The sequence below is a fragment of the Marmota monax genome, unplaced genomic scaffold (assembly GCF_021218885.2).
Source record: "Marmota monax isolate L192 unplaced genomic scaffold, Marmota_monax_Labrador192_F-V1.1 WCK01_AAM20220418_F8-fsc00108, whole genome shotgun sequence".
Lineage (NCBI taxonomy): Eukaryota > Metazoa > Chordata > Mammalia > Rodentia > Sciuridae > Marmota > Marmota monax.
Window position 1 is genome coordinate 3,195,768 of NW_026694593.1, and position 23,369 is coordinate 3,219,136.

At 50.3% G+C, this 23,369-nt stretch overlaps 2 protein-coding genes across 3 annotated transcripts; both read left to right on the top strand.

The window, feature by feature from the left end:
* Window positions 1-11,510: 11,510 nt before the first annotated feature.
* Window positions 11,511-15,183, top strand: LOC124077358 (protein S100-A15A-like). Of its 2 annotated transcripts, XM_058571855.1 has the most exons (4): window positions 11,511-11,734; window positions 12,548-12,711; window positions 12,914-13,080; window positions 14,497-15,183. In XM_058571855.1, the coding sequence occupies exons 3-4, from the start codon at window positions 12,931-12,933 to the stop codon at window positions 14,671-14,673; spliced, it is 327 nt and encodes a 108-aa protein (XP_058427838.1). In that variant the 5' UTR covers window positions 11,511-11,734; window positions 12,548-12,711; window positions 12,914-12,930; the 3' UTR covers window positions 14,674-15,183. The 2 variants fall into 2 exon arrangements, with proteins under 2 accessions (XP_058427838.1, XP_046277645.1); XM_046421689.2 differs by lacking the exons at window positions 11,511-11,734; window positions 12,548-12,711 and having other exon boundaries at window positions 12,723-13,080.
* Window positions 15,184-21,929: 6,746 nt separating this feature from the next.
* S100a8 (S100 calcium binding protein A8) lies at window positions 21,930-23,006 on the top strand. Its single transcript, XM_046421926.1, has 3 exons — window positions 21,930-22,023; window positions 22,492-22,653; window positions 22,808-23,006. Exons 1-3 carry the CDS (start codon window positions 21,943-21,945, stop codon window positions 22,934-22,936), a joined length of 372 nt encoding a protein of 123 aa, XP_046277882.1. The 5' UTR covers window positions 21,930-21,942; the 3' UTR covers window positions 22,937-23,006.
* The last annotated feature ends 363 nt before the right edge of the window (window positions 23,007-23,369 follow it).

Here is a 23,369-nt window from a genome sequence, read left to right on the forward strand (position 1 = left end):
AACTGATGACCCTACATCGACACTTTGTCACCCAAAGTTCATGGGTTACATGAATGTTCACTCTTGGTGTTGGACATTCTATGGGATCTGACAAATTAGGATGACCTTTATCCGACCGCTATAGTATTGTACAGAATAAAGATGCTATAAACTGTTGTATGCAAATTTTTTGGACACAAATTTTTAAACTCATGTAGGTAAATCAAGTAGCACAATTGCGTTATTCTAAGGTAAGAGTATGTTTAGTTTTGGAAGAAATAGGCAACTCTTTTGCAAAGTGGCTGCACCATTTTGCATTCTCACCAGCAATGAATGAGAGTTATGTTCCCCACATCCTCGCCAGCATTTAGTGTCTTAGGTGTTCAGAAATTTTTCCATTCTGGGTGTGTAGTGGTCTCTCATTATTGTTTTAATCTGCATTTCCTCGAGGACATAGGACATGCAGCATCTTTTGATATGATTATTTGCTCTTTGTATGTATTTTTCAATAAAGTGTTATGGTCTTTTGTCCATTTTAAAATTGGGTTGCTTGTGTTCTTATTGTTGAAGTTTTAAAGTTCTTCATATGAATATACACTCCTTTATCTGATGTGCCTTTGGTAAACATTTTCTCCCAGTCTGTGGCTTGTCTTTTTATTTTTTGTCATTGCATTTAATAAATCAGATGTTTTAAATTTTAATATAACTCAGTTTATTAATTAATGGATCTGCCTTTAGTATTGCATCTAAAAAGTCACTTCCAAACCCAAGATCATTTGGATTTTGTCCTATATTATCTTCTAGGGGTTTGGTAATTTTGTGTTTTTGCATCTATCTGTGACTCATTTTGAGTTACATGTGGTCACTTTTTAGGAAAAAAAAATAAGAAGAAAAGCAATACCAAAGGAATCAGACCCAGCAATATTAATATAAAACCACATAGAATTTCAAGAAAAGAAATTAAATGGGAAAAAATGGCCATTTCTTATAGGTTAGTATGCAAATCACCAAGAGGCAAAAGCCTTCATCCTTATACAGAAACATAATCTTGAAATATGTAAAGCAAATGCTGAAAGAAGTAAATGGAAACTGACCAAGTTGAGCTTCCTTGGCAGGTTTCCCACCTGAGTCTCTTGGAGACCTCGCAGTAGGTAGTAGAAACGTCAGTAATGACACGGGCACGTGGGCTCACCCTGCGTCAGAGCAGACACAGGTTTAAACTCACAGACCAACGGCTGCGGCTTTGTTCCAAATACAGTTGATTTACAGAATCAGGAGGCCAAAGAGCAGTGCTCCGTCTCCAGGGGACAGCTCCAGTAAGCCAGTCACTGGCAGTGGCGACGGGGGTGGGGTGGGGTGGTGGGGGTGGTGGGGAGGGCCGTAGAGTGAGAGGGACCTCAGAAGCCCCCTGCAGTCCACAGGCTACTTCCTCTGTGAAGCCTTCAGCGGTCAGAGCCATCATCATCCATATCCTTGTGCATCTTGGTGACAGTCCTGGTCACACACAGGTTTTCCTGAATGGTTCAAGTAAAGTGAATGGGAATTTTGGGAATTTTGAGGAGGTTGAAATCACTTTTCCGGTGGGACACTCAGGGTTTCCTTTGACTAGGCTATGGGACACTATGGGACACTGCCCAGGCTGAAACACAGAGAGAGGTTGCGGTAGGAAGGCAGGCAGAGGGAAACTGAGAGAGAATGTTTAAGGACAGAAAATTTTAGGGGATTTTTTTTTTTTTGTATTGGGCCTTGAACCCAGGAGTGCTTCACCATTGAGCTACACCCTCAGCCCTTTTTATTTTGAGAGAGGGTCTCAAGTAAGTTCCTGAGACTGGCCTCAAACTTGGGACTCTCCTGCCTTGGCCTCCTGAGTCGCTGGAATTACAGGTGTGTGCCACCACACCTGGCAGTAAGGGGAACATTTAAGGATGACAAATTGTCCTGAGTGGGGCTGTTGGGTGTTGTGCTGGCCAGGTGCCTGCCTGGACTCAAGCAGCAGTTAGGGAGGCAAAAGGAAGTCTCACAGCATCCATGAGACATCGTTGGAACATGTTGCTGCTGCTCCCCTCTCCACACTGGAGGGTGGGGACCCAAGTGAGGGGTGAAGTCCCTACCCTGCACAGCAATGCAGACTATGCATCTCATTCAATTTCCTTCTTTCTTTGGTACTGGGGATTGAATTCAGAGGTGCTCTACCACTCCAGGTTTTTTTTTTTTTTAATTATTTTAAAATTTGAGACAGGGTCTTGCTAAATTGAGGCTGACCTTGAACTTGCAATCCTCCTGTCCCAGCCTCTCGAATCATTGGGATTACAGGCATATGCCACCATGACTGGCTGATAATCTCGCCTAATTTCAAGAGAGAAAGGCTGGTGCGTGTAGGCTGGAGCTGCTCAGGTGGGGAAAGCAGCGGTGGCTCAGTCCTCGGGCGGCTAAGGGGACTTCATGATTCCGAGGTGCAGTCAGGGCTGGAATATTGCTCTGGTTTTCGACTCCCCCAGCTTCCACATGGGGGCGCTATGGAGCACCTGCCTGGCCGCTGCTACCATGAGGTCTTTCCAGGGCAGCTGGGCTGTCTCAGGGTTCTTGCTCCACGTTGGCCACAGCTTTACACCTTATTCTTTTTCTTTCCTCTTTTAAAGAACCATACATCTTCTCGTCTACACTGAAACCTTCCAAAGGGCCTAGGGACTTTCTTGTTTGTATTCAACTGACTCTAGAGCTCACCAAAGAGCTTGTGCACAAAATCATATTTTGGAGAACAGCTTCAGTCAGAATCATATTTTCATCAGGAACTGAAACAGGGGGAAAAAAAGAAAATAACTGAATTTTTAGTAATGATGGATTTTGCTACAATATATGTCTAAAATTCCTGCAATAATACAAAACATATACTTGGTGTTTGTTCCTGACACTGCTAAAGCCCTTAGAATTTCCCAAATACTGGGGGCATCTTTTGTTATTCAGTACAAACCTTTCCAGCCCTCCCGAGTTTGTGCTAGTGAGGTGACTCTGGTGGCCCTTGAGCTCTAGGATGGGGCCTTGATTAGAGAGTGGAGACTGTCTGCATCGCCTTTCCCGTCTCTGGGGAGGACATCTGGAGATTGGTTCAGTCACCTTTGGCCAGGGACTTAAATACTGATTTGAGGAGCTTGAACACATGGAGGGGCTGGGAGAGGGTGGAAGCACCATGTCACCACCCGCCCCCCGCCCTGCCTGTCCTGAGAAACTCCTCCATTCGGCTATTTCTAAGTTGTGTCCTTGATGGCCAGCCGCAATGGTGAGCAAAGGGGCTTCCCAAGTTCCGAGAGGAGTTCTAGCAAATTACCACGCGTGAGGGGGGCCGCAGGAATCTTTACAGACATTCGGAGTATGGGGGCCTCATGCTCCAGCTGACATCTAAAGTGGGGGCAGTCTTTGGGGGCTGGGTCTTCAGTCTGTGGGATTTGTACTAACACTGGCAGGTTAGTGTCAGACTTGCTCTGAACAGGAGGACGCCCCCTGGTGTTCGGAGAGTTGGAGAACCGGTGGGTGTGGGGAACCTCTCCTCCTCCTTTGGAGTCAGAAACACTGTTGAAAGTAAAGTGGCTCAGGACTGATCACACACACACCTGGGGCAAAAAGCGGGTTCCTTGTCAGGAGCCTGACACCCCCCCCCCCCCCGTTACCTTTTATGGGCTAGAATCATGGCCTCAGTAGAGGCGGGTTTAATCTTGGGGACTGGCATAGCAAGCGTCCCCTGATCTTGTGGAAGGCAAGATTGTTTCTTGGGAACAGAGACAGGCGGTTTCCCTATCTCTCAAGGAGGGAACAGGGAAACCGGCAGGTCCCCATCTCAGGGGCTGGTAAGCTGTCCCTTGTCTCAATGAGAGAACAGGCAGAGGCCAGCATGCCCCCAGGCTGGTAGGCTTTATCTGGGGCCAGTTTCCATTTCTTGGGGATAACAACAGTATTCATAAGGTGGGGTGGGGAAAGGAAGGTGGCTGTCATTAGGCCAACAATTGTGAGTGTAGGGCTGTTGATACGCTGGTTATTCTCAAATGAAGGAATCTAGAGAGCAGAAGATTCTGGAAGGATTCTGGAAAAGTCTTCCTTCTGATACCTCCCTTTCTGTTTAAAATCTGGACCCCAAAGAAGACAACATGGCCTCTCCCCTCAGCTTTCATTAACTAAAGTCACACCACAGGAAGAAGGATGAAGGTCTGTCAGCACACCTGTGCAGACTCTTGTCACTCACCTTTGTCCTCTGCTTCAGGCCTGTTATGGTTTGGATGTGAGGAGGCCCCCAGAGGCTCCAGTGTGAGATGATGAAGAAGGTTCAGAGGAGGAATGACTGGGTTGTGAATGGATCCCCGGATGGGATCAGCCGAGTGGTGGCTGAGTGGTGGGGGCGGGAATTGGGGGGCATGGCTTTGGGGAGGCCTCTCTCTCTGCTTGCTGATCACCATGTGAGCTCTTCCCTCTGCCGTACTCTTCTACCATGATGGAGCTGGCTGTGTAGGAACTGAGGTATCGGAAACTGAGAGCCCTTAAATAAACTTTCCCTCTCTACAGTTGTTCTGGTGGGTCCTTAAGTCACCGCAGTGGGACAGCTGACCAAAACAAGGCCCCGTGGTTTAAAGCATTGTCCACTCCGGGTGCCAGCAGACTGTGCCCCTGGCCTCTGTTTTCCAAGCCCACTAACATCTCCTTAAAGTCATTCCCTGTTCCCCCACATTCCCCATTCCCTCCCCTCCCTACAGGCAGCGGGTATATGAGCTTCTGAATAATTTGGGGCTAGTAAATAACCTCCCCGTGCTGCGACTTCCGTCCTGTAATACATTCTATGCCTTTTCTCCCACTTAATCTTTGTCAGTTTATTCCGGGAAACACTCAGAGGGCAGCAGGGTGAGCAGGGGGTGGGATTTCTCTTAGCTCTTACAGGAAAAGCGGCTCAGAAATCCAGTGTAATGTGCCTGGTTAGAAGGAGAGACACAAAGGATACTTAGGGTGGTGATGAAGTGCTTAAAAAATAGTCCTGATTGAAAAAGGTCATGGAAAAGCAGAGTACTGACCCAATCCTAACTGAAAAATCAGATTACAAGTTGGCTGTGGCCTACGAATGGAGGGGTGGTGGGGTGGGGAGGGGGCCTGTAGGGTGTGGCATGGTACGAGGAGGGACTTGAGGGCTCTGGTGGCAAGGCCCTGCAGACGAGGCCACAGCATTCTGTGCCGAGCTTGTTTTGAGTAATAAAGTCACATTAGACCTTGGAGGCATGGCAGAGGGGAGATACCACCACACGAGTGAGAAAAGAGTCGGTGGTAAACCTGACCTTCGTATTTATAGTTGGTGGATTTTCAGCAAGGATTTCAAGACAGTCATGTTGGAAGAATAGTGTTTTTAGTCAAGTAAGTTAGTGAGCCATGGACAGAAAGGTCAATGAAGGACAGACGTCAGGCCTGTGCACTGAGAACAACTCAGGAGTCCCCAAACTGAAACCTGGGAACCTACCAAAACAGGCAAGCCCCTGGGGAGCCCGAAGTGGAGAGGCCGACCTTCCCCTGGTCGTAGGCCATTGTTATCCTTTAAGGGAACCGTCACTTAGACTCATGGGGACCCTAACTGGAGCAGACAGACTTCAGAGAAGTGGGGTCGGGTGGGTCAAGACCTCGCCAGCTCCTGTTAATTATAACCCCTCATCTGTTTCCAGTGAAACAGTTGTCATCGTCTCCTGCGACCAAGTCACCAGATCCCTCCCTTATCACGAAACTGTGACCACCCAATCACTCTGGCCACCAGAACATCAGGACTGTCAAGAAGAGTTTGCTGGGGGCTATCCAAGGGGTAGTCGAGCAAATAAGTGGGTAGGAAAATTGAGGCGAGAACAGGGAACTCAATTTCCTCAGTAACTGCAGCTCTGGGAGCACCACGGCGCCCTCTCTTGGAGGTGGGTGGTCCATGCCAATGCTGTGCTGTGCCTCCTTCTCACTCTCTCTGTTAAAGATGGCCACTCTGTGCTGTGCTCAAATTCTTTCTGGAGGAATCACAAGAACTGGCACCTAAGGGCCTCTGTGGTTGCCCTGGTTGTGCAAGGGACCCTTGACCAGTAACATTCTCAACACAGGGTACTGGGACAAGCCAATAGTCACATGGAAAAGAAGAAGTTGGCCCCTTCCTTCCATCATATACAAAAATTAACTCAAAATGGGCCACACACCTAAATATAAGACCTGAAATCATAAAGCCCTTAGAAGAAAATATAGAAGTAAATCTGTAAGACGGAGGTCTTGAATATATTTTCTTAAGTTACAGAAGCTTTATTACTTTACCTTTTTACATTCGGACCCTGCAATTTACTTGGGATCAATTTACGTCTGCTCGCTGAGGTCCCGTTTCATTTCTGTTTCTGTGAATTAATCTCCACATGATCCAGTGAAAAGTAGGCAGTGCCATTTATTTCATAGAATAAATATAGCAGATGCTCATGTCTTTTTCTCGGCTTCCCACTAAGTTCCATGGGTCTCTGTGACCAGGTACTAGTCCCTCAGTACTCCAGTCACTGTAGCTGTTATCAGAGATCTCAGCACCCTACTGTCCACCCTCCGGTCTCTGGGTTTTCAAGACCGTCCTGGCTATCCCTGACTTTCGCATTCCCATATACTTTTAAAATTTGGCTTGTAAATTTCTACAAAGATCCCAGCTAGGATTTGGGGTTTGGAACAGCACTGAATCTGTGAGTACTTTGGGGAGAATTTGCTGTTCTACATTATTAGTGCCTTCTGGCCCACAAAATGGCATCTCTCTTATTGGAAATCCTTTAGTGACTTCCCATCCCCCAAATTTGATTCCAGATTTGCGGAGGGCTCCGGCCTCACCTCCTGACTCTCTGCTCCGTGTCCTCCCAGCCCTTCTCTCCTGATCTTTTGAGCACACAGGAGCGGCTCCAGCTGTGGCCTTCCCATGGGGAACCCCTCATGGTCCAGAGGCAACACAGAGTAGTGGTTAGGAACAGGGGCCTCTGCGTACACTAGCTGTGTCACTGAGCACGTTGCTTTACTTAGGAAACAAGTTGCCGTGCTGGTTCCTTGTCAGCAGCTGTTGGTTGGGAAGATGAAATGAGTGGGCAGATGTAGAGGCCACGACTGCGCTCGGCAGGCTGAGGGGGTAGCTCAGTGGTAGAGCGCTTGCCTGGTCTGTGTGGGGCCCTGGGCTCAATCCCCAGCACCAGACATGAAAAAAGAATCAAAAAGACAGCGGCAACAACAAAACAGTGCTCGGCACAGGAGAAGAACTCAGGGCTTTGCTGTGTCCTCCTTCCCCAGGAGCCTCCCGGAGTCTGTTATTCCAAACATTTCCCTTGAGGATTCTAAAGCAGCCAGTAGCCATCTGCCTTCTTCAAGCCTGATGCATCCCCCACCCAGTTAGATACTTTTTTTTTGGGTGGGAGGTACTGGGGATTGAACTCGGGGGCACTCGACCACTGAGCCACATCCCCAGCCCTATTGTGTATTTTATTTAGAGACAGGGTCTCACTGAGTTGCTTAGAGCCTCACTTTTGCTGAGGCTGGCTCTGAACTCCAGATCCTCCTGGCTCAGCCTCCCAAACCTCTGGGATTAAGGTGTGCACCACTGCGTCTGGCCAGTTTAGATACTGAGTAGGATGTCAGTTTGCTCTAACTCTACGTATAAACTAAGTCTATAAAATTACACTGATGAGATTTGGTAAAAATCCCAGATAAGCCTCAGTATGTCACAGTAGAACTTGACTCATCATCCTGGGTACAAAGATGACCCTGTTTTTTTAGTTTCCAAGGTAACTGCTTGGTCTCTTCCACCCTACACTACCCTCTTAGCCAAACTCTTATTATCTTCTTGAGGTCTTTACCTGTCCTGGAGTTGTCTGAAACCCTGGGGGCTTCATGACCATCTGGGGTGGACCTCTTTTCTCCAGCTAACCAGAAAGCCTGTCTCCTTTGCTGCAGGGGCTTCTGGACACCACCAAGTGCTGCTTCCAGTGACCGGCCTCCGTGATCAGAGAGATGGAAGACTGGGAGGCTCGTGTGTCACAAACTTACCCTGGCCTCAGGGTGGGTGTGGGGGGAGTTGGGGTGAGTATTAGGGAGGCACCAAGCTTGTGGCTGTTTGCCAAGCACACTCCCTTGGAGTGTCTGGATGTCTCACTCCACCTCCGACAGTGGACTTCTGGGAGGCGGAATGTCATTCAAATATCTTCTGACCCTCTTCTCCCCAGCACTCAGCCCAGGTACAACGAGAACCCTATGACATGGCAAAATTCTGCAGAAATATCAGTATGAAGCCAGAGTTGATATTAAAATATATCAACTAAAGGCTACCCAAGGGTCTCACCAATAATGGATCAATAAGACCTTTTGACACATGCCAATGATTATTATATGGCCATTGAAATTCAGGCTAGCCTTGGTTAAGCGAGTGAGAAGATGTCTAGAACACAACATGAAGGGGGTAGTTACAGCAGGGCTGTGAAGGAATTGTCCCTGTGTACTGGCATGCCACGTAGGGCAGGTGGAACTGTTGGTGAGACTGTACATAGTACAACTACTATGGTAATCAGCATGGAGGCTCTTCAAAAGACTAGGCGTGGAACCACCATGTGACCCAGGTCTACCACTCCTCAGTATTTATACAAAAGAATTAAAGTCATCATAATGTAGTGGGTCCATGCACACCCATGTTTATAGCAGCACAACTCACAATAGCCAAACCAGCCTAGGTGTCTGTCAGCAAGTGAGTAGATAAAGAAAATGTGGGGGGGCTGGGGATGTGGCTCAAGCGGTAGCGCACTCACCTGGCATGTGTGCGGCCCAGGTTCGATCCTCAGCACCACATACAAAGATGTTGTGTCTGCATTATTAAAAAAAATTAAAATTAAAAAAAAAAGAAAATGTGGGGTACACATACCATGGAGTTTTACTGAGCCATAAAAAAGAAGTTGTGTCATTTGCAGGAAAACGGATGGACCTTGATAACCTTACATTAAGTGACATAAGGCTGACTCCACAGGGTCATATGTTTCCTCTCCCATGTGTAAGGTAGAGAGACAAAGCGGGGACAGCCAGGGGGACCAGCAGAGGGAGGAAGGGAATGAGGGGAGGGAGAAGGGGAAGGAACTAGTGATGAAACTGACCAAATTTTGTTCATGTACGAATATGTCTCAATGAAGCCCACTACTGTATACAATTATAACACCAATAAGAAGAGGATGATCTATTGTTGTTGTTGTTGTTCAGTAAATGTTGGGCAGGGTGTTTATTTATACACGGTGCTGAGGATGGAACCCAGTGCCTCACACATGCCAGGCAAGCACTCTGCCACTGAGCCCCAGCCCCAGCCCCAGCCCCAGCCCCAGCCCCAGCCCCAAAAGAGGATTAAAAAAAAATCAGGCAGGAGGGGTAAGAGGAGTAGGGTCTGACTCCCTAGAAAGCCATGGGTTAAAAATGGGATTTGTTTTGCGAGACCAGTTATTATCCAGCAATTGTCCAAGGATGAGTCACACTGGTCTCCTAAAGCTGTTAATTACCTGACTGCCAGGTTTTAATTTTATTTTTGTTTCTTGATTGTACATACTTCAGTGGTGAATGTTTTCCTTGATTATTGCTTTCAAAACCTGGTTAATGAAGTGCTTGGGATAAATTCCCAGGGAAAGGAGGGCTGAGTTGAAGGTATTCAATAAAAAATTCTCTGGGCCTCTAGTTAGGTATGGCCAAATTGTTTTACTTTTTTAGAAATCTGAGTCACATTTTTAGTTCAGAAATTACAAAAGTGTAAGCCAGATATGCTGTCATATGCCTGGGATCTCAGCTACTTGAGAGGTTGAGGTAGGAAGATCACAAGTTTGAGATCTTGACTCAAATTTAAAAAAAAAGAAAAAGGAAAAAGAAAGGGCTGGGGATATCTCTCTGTGGCAGAGCACCTCTGGGTTCAATTTCTAGCAAGGGGAGAGAGAGAGAGAGAGAATGAACCACTTGTTTGTTGAGGAAATTGTTATAGGTCAAAGTGGAAAAGGTATTGGCTTAAGTATTGGCCTATAATCATGATGATTCTGGTGCTAGGGACGAACCCCAGACCTGGCGCATGCACCTCCAGCCTTGGTGGTCTCCCAGCCTTCAGGATGCCCGGGGGAACAGCCCCTGGTTCAGCTGCTTATACTTTGGCGCCCTCTTCTGGGGGATTCACGCATCAGCCTGTGTGGGCCTCCCAGGGAGCTGTGTTTGGGGTTGGGGGTAGGTGGAGGGGGGGCGCTGAGAGAAGGCTTGGGCTCGGGTGAGATGGGGAGGGGAGCTCACCTGTCACTCAAAGGCCCCGGTGGCATCTGGGTGGAGGCCAAGCCTCTGGGCCTTGCCCCACTCAGAGTAGAGCCACTTCCACATTGCAGTCGGTTATCTCCTCAGGGACAAAGCTGGTCCACCCACCCACCACTCATCACCCACCACCCACAACTCATTAAACCCCTCTCTTCATAAAGAAAAATGAGATTATGGCATTTGCTGATAAATGGATGGAACCGGAGTCTATCATGCTAGTGAAATGGGCCAATCTCAATAAACCAAAGGCGGAATGTTCTCTGTAAGGCACAATAAGGGGGAGGGGAGGGAAGAATGGAAGTGCTTTGGATTAGACCAAGGGGAAGGCAGGGAAGGGAGGGGGGATGGGAATAGGAAAGACAGTAGGAAGAACTGGACATGAGTTTCTGTGTTCACCTATGAATAAGCGACCAGTGCACCTCCACATCATGTTCACCCACCGGAACGGGAAGTCACACTCGTCATGTGTAATATGTCACAATACCGTCCACTGTCGTTTGTACCTGGAGAGAACAAATGAAGGAAAAGCCCTCTTAGCCTCTCTCCACGCACAGCTCAGAGTTGCAGCTCTCTCTCGGAGTCTAGGGCCCTTCGCCTCTGGTTCATGTGCTGCTCCAGCCTCGTGTATTCTTACTGCTTGTGGGTGCCCGGCTCTGTCCCCTGAGCAGGCCTGGCTCTTTCAGACCTCCAAGCCTTAGCCCACACTGGTTTCTCTGCAGGAAGCCCCTGGGCCTCCACTTCTCATTGCAACCCACCACTTCTTCTCAAGTCCCGACTCAAATACCACCTCTCTAAGGAAGTCTTTCAACTCCGCAGGCAGAAGGCGCGCCTTGCCAGGCGGCTGGGTCTCCCTGCTCATGTCACTGAGTGCATCGTGACAGTGCATGATTGTCCCTTCACTCATCACCACCCTGTGGGCTGACCCGTGTCTGATTTATAATGCCTAGCAGAGGGACTGGCACACTGTAGGTACTCTGAAATATGTGTTGAATGAATGAATAAATGAGTGTGCCCTGGCTGTGGAGTTTGGAGGTCACTAATTGCAGGAGGACATCTGACAACAGTGTGTCTAAGTGTGTGCCCGACCCCACCTAAGCCCTGGCACCGGGAGGATGAGCTCTGAGGCAGGAGATAGATAATGAGACCTTGGTGATTCTTAGATACCACAGATCCTGCTTCAGGGGCAGGTGGGTCCCTGAAACTGGATGAGTTCATCTTAGCAATAAGGGTTGTGACGTCACGTCAGGAATGCTGCTGAGGCTCCATCCTGCTGTTGAGGACCGGGGAGAAGCACACACTGGCATAATAGGAGGCACCAGGGATGCGCGGGATGTGGGGCCTGGTGGGGGGTCCCCTGCTCACACAACTGCCTCCTGCCTGAGCTCGGGAATCTCCGGGATCAACACAGGCTGTTCTGGGAATCCAACGGCAACAGGTCAGCATCTCTTCCAAGAGAACCCCAGGGGCAGGCTGGGCTGGGCTGGTGTGAGCAGGTTCTGAGAGCACAGGAGGGCGGCCCACCTGTTTTGGAGAATATGCACGGTGTAGATGGGTGTCCTAACAGCATAACTGTGGGGCCCTAAGCCAAAAGCAGGTGTTTGGGCTTGTTCCCAAGGACATGGGTTTGAATCCGACTCCAGGTGGATCCGTTGTGTGATCTTGAGAAACTTCTTGACCTCTTTGGGTTTCATCTCCCTACCCCCGCCAGGAAAATAGGGGTCATGGTACCTACCTTCTAAGGTCACTGTGAGGATTAAATGGGGTAATGTGTAGACGGTGCTTTGTCGCCTGGCCGGCCCCATAAGGGTAGAAGCAGCGCCCGAGACAAGGTATAGGAATGTGGTCACGATTCCCACCTGCACAGGATTCAGGGAGGACAGCTGGCTCCCCCAAACTGGATCTCATCTCCATCTCTGTAGAAAGTGGGGTGCAGCAGGTGACAGCCTCAAAGTGCCAGGTGGGCACTGCACAGAGGTGGTGGGGGGCCATGGGATTGGAGAGCTGCTGGCATGGCAGGTCCTGGAGAGGTCCACACGGCAAGGGGATGGCAGGCAAAGGTGTCGGTTCCCGTGCTGTCTGTACACTTAAGTGAGAAAGAAAACAGCAGGAACAGGCTGGGTCCCCGAGCATCTGGGTATTCGAATTTTCTGCTTGTGGAACATAATTATTCTTGGCAGGGACACGGATACTGCCTTTTCAAGGATTTTAAATTTCCATCGTAAACAACATAAACGCTGTTTTGTTTCAGAGGGTCTTCAGTTCCCCCTCCTCCTTTGACGGCAGGTAACTCTTAAACCCAGGTGGTCTGGAGGGGAGGAGGACACAGTTCCTGCACCCAGGACGCCTGTCCTCCTCCGTCCAAGTGAAGGGACACAGTTATATCCTGAGACTTTGCTGGAAAGCTTCTTGCAGGTTAGTGACTTTGAGTCGGTTTGCGAGGGGCCAGGGGGACTGCAGGGAGGACACCTGAGACCAGGTGCTGGAACGTGGGCAGGAGGAGGAAGGCAGAAGGTTCTGGAAGAAGCATGCGTCCTGCTGTGGACTGCCCCAGACCAGATTCTCCGCTGTGCCCAGCTGCTCTCCCCTGCAGCCCCAGATCTGCCCCCTGTCCCAGGTTGGAGCCCAGCAGTCATGCCGGACACACCAGTGGAGGAATCCCTTTTCCAAATCATCCACTGCTACCACCAGTATGCAGCCCGCGAAGGGGACGTGGAGACCCTGACCCTGGAGGAGCTGAGGGCCCTGCTCACGGACAACGTGCCCCGCTTCATGGAGACCTTGGTGTGTGGGGTCTGGGATAAGGTGGGGATGAGGAGGGGATGGATATGGGGTTGGCTCTGGGGTTGGAGGGGAGTGTTGGAAGTGAGTGGTGAGGGCGTTGGGAAGGAGCTGACTTCCAGGAGAATCTCCAACTTGCGGAGGGAAGTGAAGGAGAGCAGGGTCTGCCCAGATTCACTTCCCACCCTTCCCTCCCCTGCCTGCCTCACTCCAGTCCAAGGCCCTCAGACCTCACCCCCAGACTGTTTGTCCCTCTGTCCATCTTGTCTGCTGAGCACAGGTCCTCAATTCTTCCCTCTGTTGGCAGGCCCATCTGTCAGCGACTGCCCCCAGCCCTGGACCCCTTCTCCAGCCCTTTGAGCTCAGCTCTTTCCCCTGCCACTCTGTCCCCTGGGCCTGGGGGAGCAGAGATCAGGCTGTGGGGGCCACCCTAGGACAGGCAGGGGTAGGAGAATTAACTTTCCCTCCCACCTCCTGCCCCCTGAGTGTCGCAGATGTGGACGAGCCCCGCCCACCCCAGGGGAACCTTGGGGACTGTAAGGCCCACAAGGATTTTTGTGGGTGCTACCCTCCGCCCTCTGCCCTATCCCCTAGGGTTTCTGAACAGTCATCTCCAGAGATGTGAGATTGAACCACTGACTCAAGGTCACTGTCATGTCCCATCCCTGCTCCTAACTGGGAAAGAGCAGAGGAGACAGTCTTGCCCTCTGTCACCTGGAGTGTACCCCTGAGCATGGGTAGGGGAGCTGGGGTGACTAGTCTTATTTCTAGGACACCTTTTCCTTTCCAGGGAAAACTCTTTGGGGCTGTGCCTGGACCCCCCAGGCCCTCCATGCATGGGGCTCACAGTCCCACTTAGGTACAGGGCCCTAGAGGACAGACACCTGTGGCACAGGTGAGGGAAGCGGGGAGAGCCTGCTCAGGGCAGGAAGCCTCCAGCCGTTCTCTGGCGCCCAGCTTAGTGGTGGTGATGGGGTTATAGGAGCGGAAGATGGTGGTGGGAGAGAGGCCATGGATCTGCCTGCAGGGATGAAGGCCTGCCCACAGCCCCACGGCTGCCCACAGGCCACAGCCCCCTCCCCTGAGTGCTTCCCAAACGCCCCCCAGGGTGTGGGGGTGCCACGCCCACCGGCCAAATCTTACTGAAATCTGCTTCCCCTGCCACTACCCACTGCCTCGCCGCGCCCACCCGGCCTGACCCGTCTCCTTGCTGGGCTGAGGCCACTGACTTTCCTCCCGTTGTCCCCTCCTCTATCAAACCTCAGTCCTCAGGTCAGGGATGCAGCATGCGATGTCCTAGTCAGCGTTTCCTGCAAGGCCCTTGTGGGCAGGGCGCTCTGCTGTTACCCTGCAGGTGGCTGAGGCCTGGTGAGAGGGCTGCATGCTTGGAGGGTGGTTGACCCTCTTGCCCCTCTTCAGGGTCGGAAGGAGCCGCGCTACATCGCGGAGTTGTTCCGGGCAGCAGACAAGAACAAGGACAACCAGGTCTGCTTTGAAGAGTTCCTGTACATCCTGGGCCAGCTGGCGAAGGATTACCACCTGCGGTACCACCGGCAGCTGTGTGCCCGCCACTGTGCCCAGCAGAGCCTCTACTAGGGCCGCTGGAGCCTGCTTCCAGGAGGAGCGTGACCTGGCTACGGGGCCCGGCAGAGAACTCTGCTGTGTGTGCAGCTCACTCTTGTGCAGCCTCACACTCATTTGGGGTATTAGTCTCTTCTTGGTTCTGGGTACCATTCATGGATGGGAGATTCAACTTCTGCCTTCAAGAGGCCCCTGTCTGATGGAGGAGGCACAGCCCCGGAGCCCACGTGTTCTTGTTTAAGTGGGGACACACCCGGCCCTCGGCTCTCAGACTGTGAGAAGGAGGCTCTTCCTTTGGGCAGTTGACCCTCTAATAGGAAGCCGTGCCTCCCCAGTCATGTTCCTGATGACTGTCTCCCTGGACAGAGGGGCAGAAGGAGAGCCACGTGGGCAGAAGTACACTGGACATTGTTTTTGAAGGTGTCCCTGCTCAGAATGAGAGCTTCAATGACCCTGTATATAAAGGGCTTGGGGAGGGACCAGGGTGGGGAGAGGAGCACATTTTAAGGGGAACGGCAGCGGAGACACCTGTGGTTGCCCAGGACAACAGAAAGTGGGCCTGGGAATGAATCTCCAAGGGGAATAAACCCAGTTGTGTTTGAATAGGTGGGTCTGAGAAGCCTCTCTCTCTCTCTCTCTCTCTCTCTCTCTCTCTCTCTCTCTCTCTCGTACTGGGGGACTGAATGCAGGGCCTGGCTGTGTGTGCTAGGCGAGAGTTCTGCGCTGAGCTGCACCCCAGGTCCAGCACAAGACCCCAGCAGTCCTGGAAGGCCCGTTTCTGGGGTGGGACTGTACCTGGGTAATGGACCCCCGAGGGGCTGTTTAAGGTGGAGGTGATCAACACTCCCCCAGAGGCTACCTGGGGACCCCGGGGGATAGGTCAGACAGGGGAGAGGCTGGGGAGCCATCGGGAGGCTCCTGCACAGCCTGGGCCCAGGCCAATGAGGAGGAGGTCAGTGGCTGTAGGCAGGGAAACAAGGGAGGGCGTAGACACAGGGGAAGTGGGGACATCGAAGCCTCACACCTGGGTGACAAACTGAGGAAGGGGGGTCCAGAACGAGGCTGATGTTTCAGGCGTGGGTGACAGAGGGGAACTCGTGCTGGAAGTGGCGCTGGCATTTGGTGTCGGGGTGGGGAGCCGTTGTTCCAGGGAGGATTGTGCCTTAGGCTTTGTTCCTGCTGAGTCAGAGGTGGAGACGGGTTAAAGAGGACAGTCAAGTCCGGCAGAAGGCAGACTCCTGTCATAGGAAGGGCAATGCGTGGACCTGAGACTGTCAAGCAGAGAAGACTTCCTGGAGGAGGAAAGGTCAGGTCTGGTTTTTACCAATATAACCTGATGACGGATGTGGTGTCCTGTCTCTGAGTTACTCGTGACTCGATGGTCCAAGCCCTCTTGTGGTCCCTGACCCCTCCCAACTGAGACCTGCCCCTGCCCCATCTGGGTTGTTTCTGTCTCGCTCTCCCCTGGAGCCCGGGAATTGGAGGCAGAATTCCTCGGGGAGGGTCTCATCTGCCTTCAGGCCCCGTCGGAGACCACCTTGGTGGGCTTCCTTTTCTGAGGATGGGTCTGGGAACTCATGGCCTGAGCTTATTGTGATCAAAAGGATGGATTTAGAAAGAATGACGGGCCACCATCGCATGCTCACCTCTGGGAAGCCTTTTGTACCCCATTTCCCTCTGGGTCTCTCCCTATCCAGGGGCACTTTTTCGGTACTGAGGATTGAGCTAGGGACAATCTACCTCGGAACCTCACCCCCAGCCCTTTTTATTTTGAGACCGGGTCTTGCTAAGTTGCCCAGGCTGGCTTTGAACTTGTGACCCTCCTGCTCAAGGGGCATGCTCTGTTCACTGTAGTTGTGTTTCACTCTCTGTATCCCCAGACCTGACCATGAACTTGACCCTGAGTCAGCGCAGGGCTGGCTCAGCATGTGTCAACAGGGAGGGGTCTGCTGGCTGGGGACCCACGATTCCCCCTCCCGCAGGCAGGCCCCTTGGTCAAGTCCTGGTCCTGTTATGGAGACAGAGTATTCAGACCCTCAACGTCCAGGGCAGAGGACGTTGCTGCCCGTCTCACCTGAGCTCTGTGGGGGCTCTCGGGGCTCTGAGGACTTAACAAGGGCACCGGGTTGGGTCCTTTGGGCCTCCCTTCACCCCCTTTCTGGGGATTTCTCCACCACTTCTGCCTGCTCTGTCCTCACTTCCTCAGCCTGGGGATGGGCTGAGTCAGTCTGTTGGGACACATACTGGGGACTGGGCCTTTCCTGTAAACATGGCCAGGTTCCGCTCCGCTAGGTTACCCCATGTCCCTCAGGCTGATTGCAGGTTCTGCCTTTCCCCCAACACGTTTGCCCAATTCTTGGCACCCATCTCCTGCCAGCTCAGCTCAGCCTCCTCCTCTCTCTGCAGCCCCCACGTCTACCTATCAGAGGGCTCTGTGGGTGACCGTTCATGGTGTCCCGGGCCAGCCTGCACAGGATGCCATAAGGCAGCCCCCACTCATGACTGCCTTTAGTCTCCTGAGCCAGACCTGGAGGAGGACCTCAAGCCACACCCCATGCCTCAGTTTCTCCATCTGTCACACAGGGATAATGATACCAGTGACACCCACTTTATAAGGTTGCTGGGGACATCAAGTGAGTCAGTGGATGTAAACACATTTTGAAAATATGTGACACTTTGGGATAAGGTAGTGTATGGCAGGTCATATAGGATTGTCCCTGACGAATACTATATACAATTTAAGGGCTGACCACTGGTTGAAAACTTGTCCTGGTATATGGCAGAAGGGGCACTGTAGTCTGACCTAGAGGCTGATTCACCTCTTGTCAGAAAGTCAGAGTGCATTTGGCTGATGGATTCATACGCTCTGCCTTCTTCCCCAAATGGCTAAGTGTAACGAAGGGAATTTTTGCATTGGGTAAAGAAAACACTAAAATTCAATTTTGTATTCATTTATTACCTAGAGGTGTGGAAATAAGTGTAGGTTCTCTTCTAGAGGGTTTCCCAGTGCCAAAGAAAAGGGAGACCACAAACAGGTGAATCCTAGAAAGTCAGGGCTGATGTCGTGACGGGGAGGGGCTTGGGCGGCACAGAGGAGAGAAGAACTAACCTGCGTATATGGGGGCTGTGCGCGGATCAGGTGGCCTCAGAGCTGGGCTGGGAAGGATGAGAAGGATGTCACGAGGATGAAGAAGACTTCCAGGCAGTGTCACATCGTATCCTGAATCTCATTGTTCTCTCCGTGGACCTCGGTTTCCTTGTGTGTACAATAGAAATTGCAAAGTATGTAACTCATAGGATTATTGTGAGAGTTAGATGAACTGATGCAAATGAAGCACTTATGATGATTCCCGACATAGGACACAGACTCAGCAAATGTCAGCTGTGATTTTGCGATTATTTGTTTGGGTGTGCTAGGCATTGTGCTGGGTCCTGGGGTCAAGGGCAAAGATGCACAGTCTGGCTCTGGAGGGCTCACAGCACCAAACATAGTGTGTGTGTGTGTGTGTGTGTGTGTGTGTGTGTTAAACCTTTTATTAAAATATGATGCATAGTAATAAGTCCCAAATTTTCAACTCTGCAAATATTTCAGGGAAATTGACACAGGTGCATTAAAAATAGGTTGTACACCATGAACTAGAGCTTATACATCTTTTATGATCATTAAGAACAAAAGTCTGGCCAGGCACAGTGGCACATGCCTGTAATCCCAGCGGCTCGGGAGGCTGAGGCAGAATTGCAGGTTCAAAGCCAGCCTTAGCAACTTAGTGAGATCCTAAGCAACTCAGTGAGACCCCGTTTCTAAATAAAATATAAAAAAGGGCTGGTGATGTGGCTCAGTGGCAAAGCCTCCTTGGGTTCAATCCCTGGTGCCACCCTCCTCCAAAAACAAAAACAAAAAAATCTGTCCGTGTATGGTGGCACATGTTTATAATCCCAGTGACACTGGAGGCTAAGGCAAGAGGATCACAAGTTTGAGGCCAGCTTGGGCAACTTAGTGAGACCTGTCTCAAAATAAAAAGGGCTGGGGATGTGGCTCAGTGGCTCAGAGCATCCATTACCAAATAAAGGGAGGAGGAGGAGGAGGAGGAGGAGGAGGAGGAGGAGGAGGAGGAGGAAATGAAAATATAGATTGGTTTATAAATCTATAAAAGGGACATTGGGACAACATAGTAATATACATATATATGTGGCCTTATAAATAGAAGATTGGGCAAATATGACATGTGGGATGATGGGTCAAAATGTGCCAAGAAAAGTGTATAAGTCATAAGTTTTTTGGATCTATTATTAATTCTCACAAGGTATAATTCTTTTTGTAGATGGAAGCATTTTAAAACAATTTAAAAAATTATTGTGGCACAATATATATAACATTACATTTATCATCTCCACCGTTTTTAAGTGTACCTTTCAGTGGTATTAAAAGTACACTCACATTGTTGAACAATGTATCTCCAAACTCTTTTCATCTTGCAAAATTGAAACTCTGGACCCATCGAGCAGCAACCCTCTATTTGCCCTCCTCCCAGTCTCTAGCATTGGCCCTTGTACTTTCTGTCTCTATGGATCCGACTCCTCTAATGATGTCATATAAGCGGAGTCATACGGCATTCGTCTTTTTGTGATAGGCTTATTTCACTTAGCATAATATCCTCAAGGTTCATCCATATGGTATCAAATGTCAAGATTTCTTTCCTTTTTAAAGTCTGAATAATATTCCATTGTATATATGTATTTGTTTATCCATTTACCTGTTAACGTCCTCTTGTGTTTCTCCCCTCTTGGCTCTTGTGAATTATGTTGTATGAGCGTGGGTGTACAAATACCTTTTCAAGACCTTACTTTTATTTTTTCTGGTATGTACCTGGAAGTGGAATTGCAGGATCATGTGATAATTATGTTTATTTATTTATTTTTTTTTTGAGAAGCCACCATACCATTTTCTTCAGAGCCGCCAAACCATTTTACATCCTCATCCACAGCACACAAGTCTTCCGATCTCTCTAGGTCTTTGCCAACCGTTGTTACTTTTTTTTTTTCTTTTCCTTTTTCTTTTGGTGGTACTGAGAATTGAACCCACTGAAATATACTTCCAAGTCCTTTTTATTTTTTATTTTTGAGACAGGATCTCTCTCACTAAGTTGCCCAGGCTGGTTTTGAACCTGTGATCCTCCTGCCACAAACCTTCTGAGTAGCTTGGAGTCATGGGCCACCTTCTCAGATGTTTTTTTCATGATAGTAGCCCTCTTAACAGGTATGAGGTAGTATCTCGTTCTGTTATTTTATTTTTTTAAGATGGACACAATATCTTTAATATTATTTTATTTATTTTTATGTGGTGCTGAGAATCAAACCCAGTGCCTCACGTGTGTGAGGCGAGCTCTCCTACCGCTGAGCTGTAACCCCAGCTCCTCCTTCTGTTCTGGTTTTGATTTGCATTTTCCTACTGATGAGTGATTCTGAGCATACTGTTCATGTGCTTGTCGGCCATGTGAACACTTTTTGTAGAAATATCTATTTAAACCCTTAGCCCATTTTTTTTTTTTTAAATGGGGTTGTTTTTTTCTGTTGTTGCTGAGTTGTCAAGAGTTTTATTATCTTCTGGATATTAACCTTTTACTGGATACATGTTTTACAAATATTTTCTCTCCTTCTGTGGGTGGAAGGCTTACTCCATTTTGCATCTCTATTCATGAATCGCTTTAACTGAGGCACAGAGCAGGTAAGTAAGCGGTCCAAGGTCACACTGTTACACAACAAGTGGCCTAATAAAGCCCAGAGGGCTGTGGAGATCCCAAGGAGAGACTAATACCGTCTCCCTCCCCTAGGTGGCGCTGACGGCCCGGGGCCCGGGGAAGCCTGGTCAATATTTGATGATTAAAGGAGGTGAGGAAAGAGGAATTTTCCCTGTCAGTCATGGTCCCATCAGAACAAGTTCTAGAACTGGATCCTCCGGGGTTCGGTGCGGAATTTGTCACACCTGTCCTGGGAAACTCAGGGAAAACCCCTTCACCTTTCTAAAGGTCCTCCTCTTCCTCACCTGTCCATCTTCCTAGTAGGCATGCTCTGAAGTTTTTAAAAATCTTCTTCTTTTTTTTAATCTATGGGTTTTCCTTAGTAATGCATGACAGTAGCATCCGTTTTGACATAATCACTCAAGCAGGGAATACACCTTATTCTGATTCTGACCCAGTACCTCTCCTCTCCCTTCCCTTTCCCCACACCTGCCCCCTTCCCTCTGTTGATCCATTTACCCGTGGTTGTTTTGTTTTTTTTAACTAATTTCTTGTGGATGGACATGATGGTGACATTCCCTGGGGGTGTTCCTATGTGTTCCTAGGAAAGTCACGTCAGGTTCATTCCACGGCCTCCTTTTCTCCGAGGTTCTTATGAGGCAAAATGGATGTGGCTTGCACTGTGACAGGAGAATCACGCCACAGATCCTCAGCCTTGGAAGCAGGGAATGGGACTGGCATTGTGGTAGTGGTGGGGAGGGGTTGACCCTCCTGAAATCCTGGACAATTGGCCACCTCCTCTTCTCCTCTTCAGCCTGGGGCGCACCCTGCTCCTCCAAAGAGGCGTCCCTCTCTCCAGCCCAGAGCTGCCTTCCTTCCTCTGGCCCAGAAAAATCACCCCAGAGAGGGAGGAAGGCCCTGCTGGGTTCAGGCCCTGGCTCAGCGCCTTGAGGTCCCAGTGCAGAGGACCCCAAGCCACCTCAGCCCCCGGGGCAAGGCACCTCAGCCCCCAGAGCAGGATGGTCACGAGGGGTGCCAGCAACAGGAGAGGAACTGACCCGGCTGATGACACCACATGTCCCCAGAGTCCCACCACCCACCCCAAACACAGCACCATAGAAATACCCCACCCTTCATTCCTGAAAACCAGCAGCAAGGCCCTAGGTTTTGCCTTTCTGGGGTCTTTGGGCCCTTTTGAGAGTCTGATGGAGCCACAGAGGAATGTCCTCCTGCACACACCCTCCAAGGCCCTTCCAGAGATGCGCAGACTGGCTGACAGGCGGCATCAGCAACAGCAGCAGTGGCGAGGGCTTAGGAGTGAGGCTGTGGCTGCAGCAAGGCAGGGGGCTCCTGGGACCCAGGAAAGGACCTTGCTATGGCCTCCCCCTGGTTTCTCACCCTGGGCCTGCTGCCCTGCAAGCCTTCCCTCCCCGCTTCCCCCACCTCCCCACCCCTCAGAAATTCTGGCTGTGCCCAGTGATTGCCACACCCACCTGGTTGGGAAACCGGAGGCTGGAGCAACTCTGCAGGAGAGCTGCCTCTCTGAATGGCCCAGCCTCCCCGCTATAAAAGGGAGTGGATACTCATCGCTGGAGATCCTTTGTCAAGCCAGCTTCAGGGACGTCTGGTGAGTGGTGCTGCCTGGGGTGGCCTGCACTGGAGGCCTCCCTTGAGGAAGGAGCTTTCTGTGAGACAGGAGGGGGAAGCTCAGGGAGATCTCAGCAAAGACCTGGTGCTCTTGGAGAAGAGCGCCAAGGATAAGTGGAGTCTGCTGCTCTGCCAGCGGGCGAGGGCACGTTCATTTCCTGAGCAAGGACTTCTTTGACAGAGGGTGGTGCCATAGGGAGGAAGGGAAGGGGGGGGGAGAGAGAGAGAGAGAGAGAGAGAGAGAGAATGAGTGTCCCTCCCATACCCACATCCCACCCTTTCCCATCAAAGCCACGGTCATCTCCTGGTTTAATAATTTGGATGGTGGAGACCAGGTCAAGCCATTACTTGGGGATGGAGCCCTTTGAGTGTCCCTCTGGTCTTCACTCTTCCATGGGCAAGTGCCCCATCTCCAGGTCAGGATTCCCCATGTGGCTCCTTCCTTCAGGTGAGCAGTTCCTTGGACATCATGCCAACTGATCTGGAGAAGGCCTTGGACTCCTTAATTGATGTCTTCCACAAGTACTCCCTGGAGAAGGGGAATTACCATGCCATCTACAGGGACGACCTGAGAAAACTGCTAACTAAAGAGTGTCCTCATTACACGAAGGTGAGGAGGGGCTGCATATGGTTGGGGGTCTCTGCCTGGCTCTGAGGAAGCCCCCGGGGGTCACTGGTCTTCCTCGCTGCCCTCTGTAGACAGCCATGCTTTAGCTTTCTCTGAGAAATTTATACTCTGGCTTCTCCCCCTTTGATCCTCACAGAATAAGGATGCAGATACCTGGTTCAAGGAGTTGGACGTCAATGCAGATAATGCTGTTAACTTTGAGGAGTATCTCGTATTGGTGATCAAGGTGGGCTTGGCAGCCCATAAAGAGTCACACAAGGAGTAGCAGAGCTGTCCCGCCCTGGGGATGAGCCCTTGTGTATGTACCTGCAGGATAATAAAGTCACCGTACCTCAGTCCTCTCTTGGTCTCTCGCTTTTCTCTCGTGGGATGAACTTCCTGGGGGTGAAGGAAGAAGACACCTGGTTGTTGCTACCCTCACCCCTCAAAGCCTCCAGTGCTCCCCTCTCCTCGGCTTCCTCCCTCTCTCTCCCCAAGTTACTCTAAGTCTCTTCTAGCTCCGTGGTCCCAAGTCATTGGTCCTGGGACTTAAGGATTTAAAAAGTCCATAACACAATAGATGATGATTTTATTAGTTCCCCTCAAATGAGTGATTGGGGAACAGGGTGGAGTTAGGAAAACTAATACTGTTCTCCCAGTTACGTTTTAGTTTCCAGCTAAATGTCTTAGATGTGGCTCTAGGGAAACCAGCGAGATAG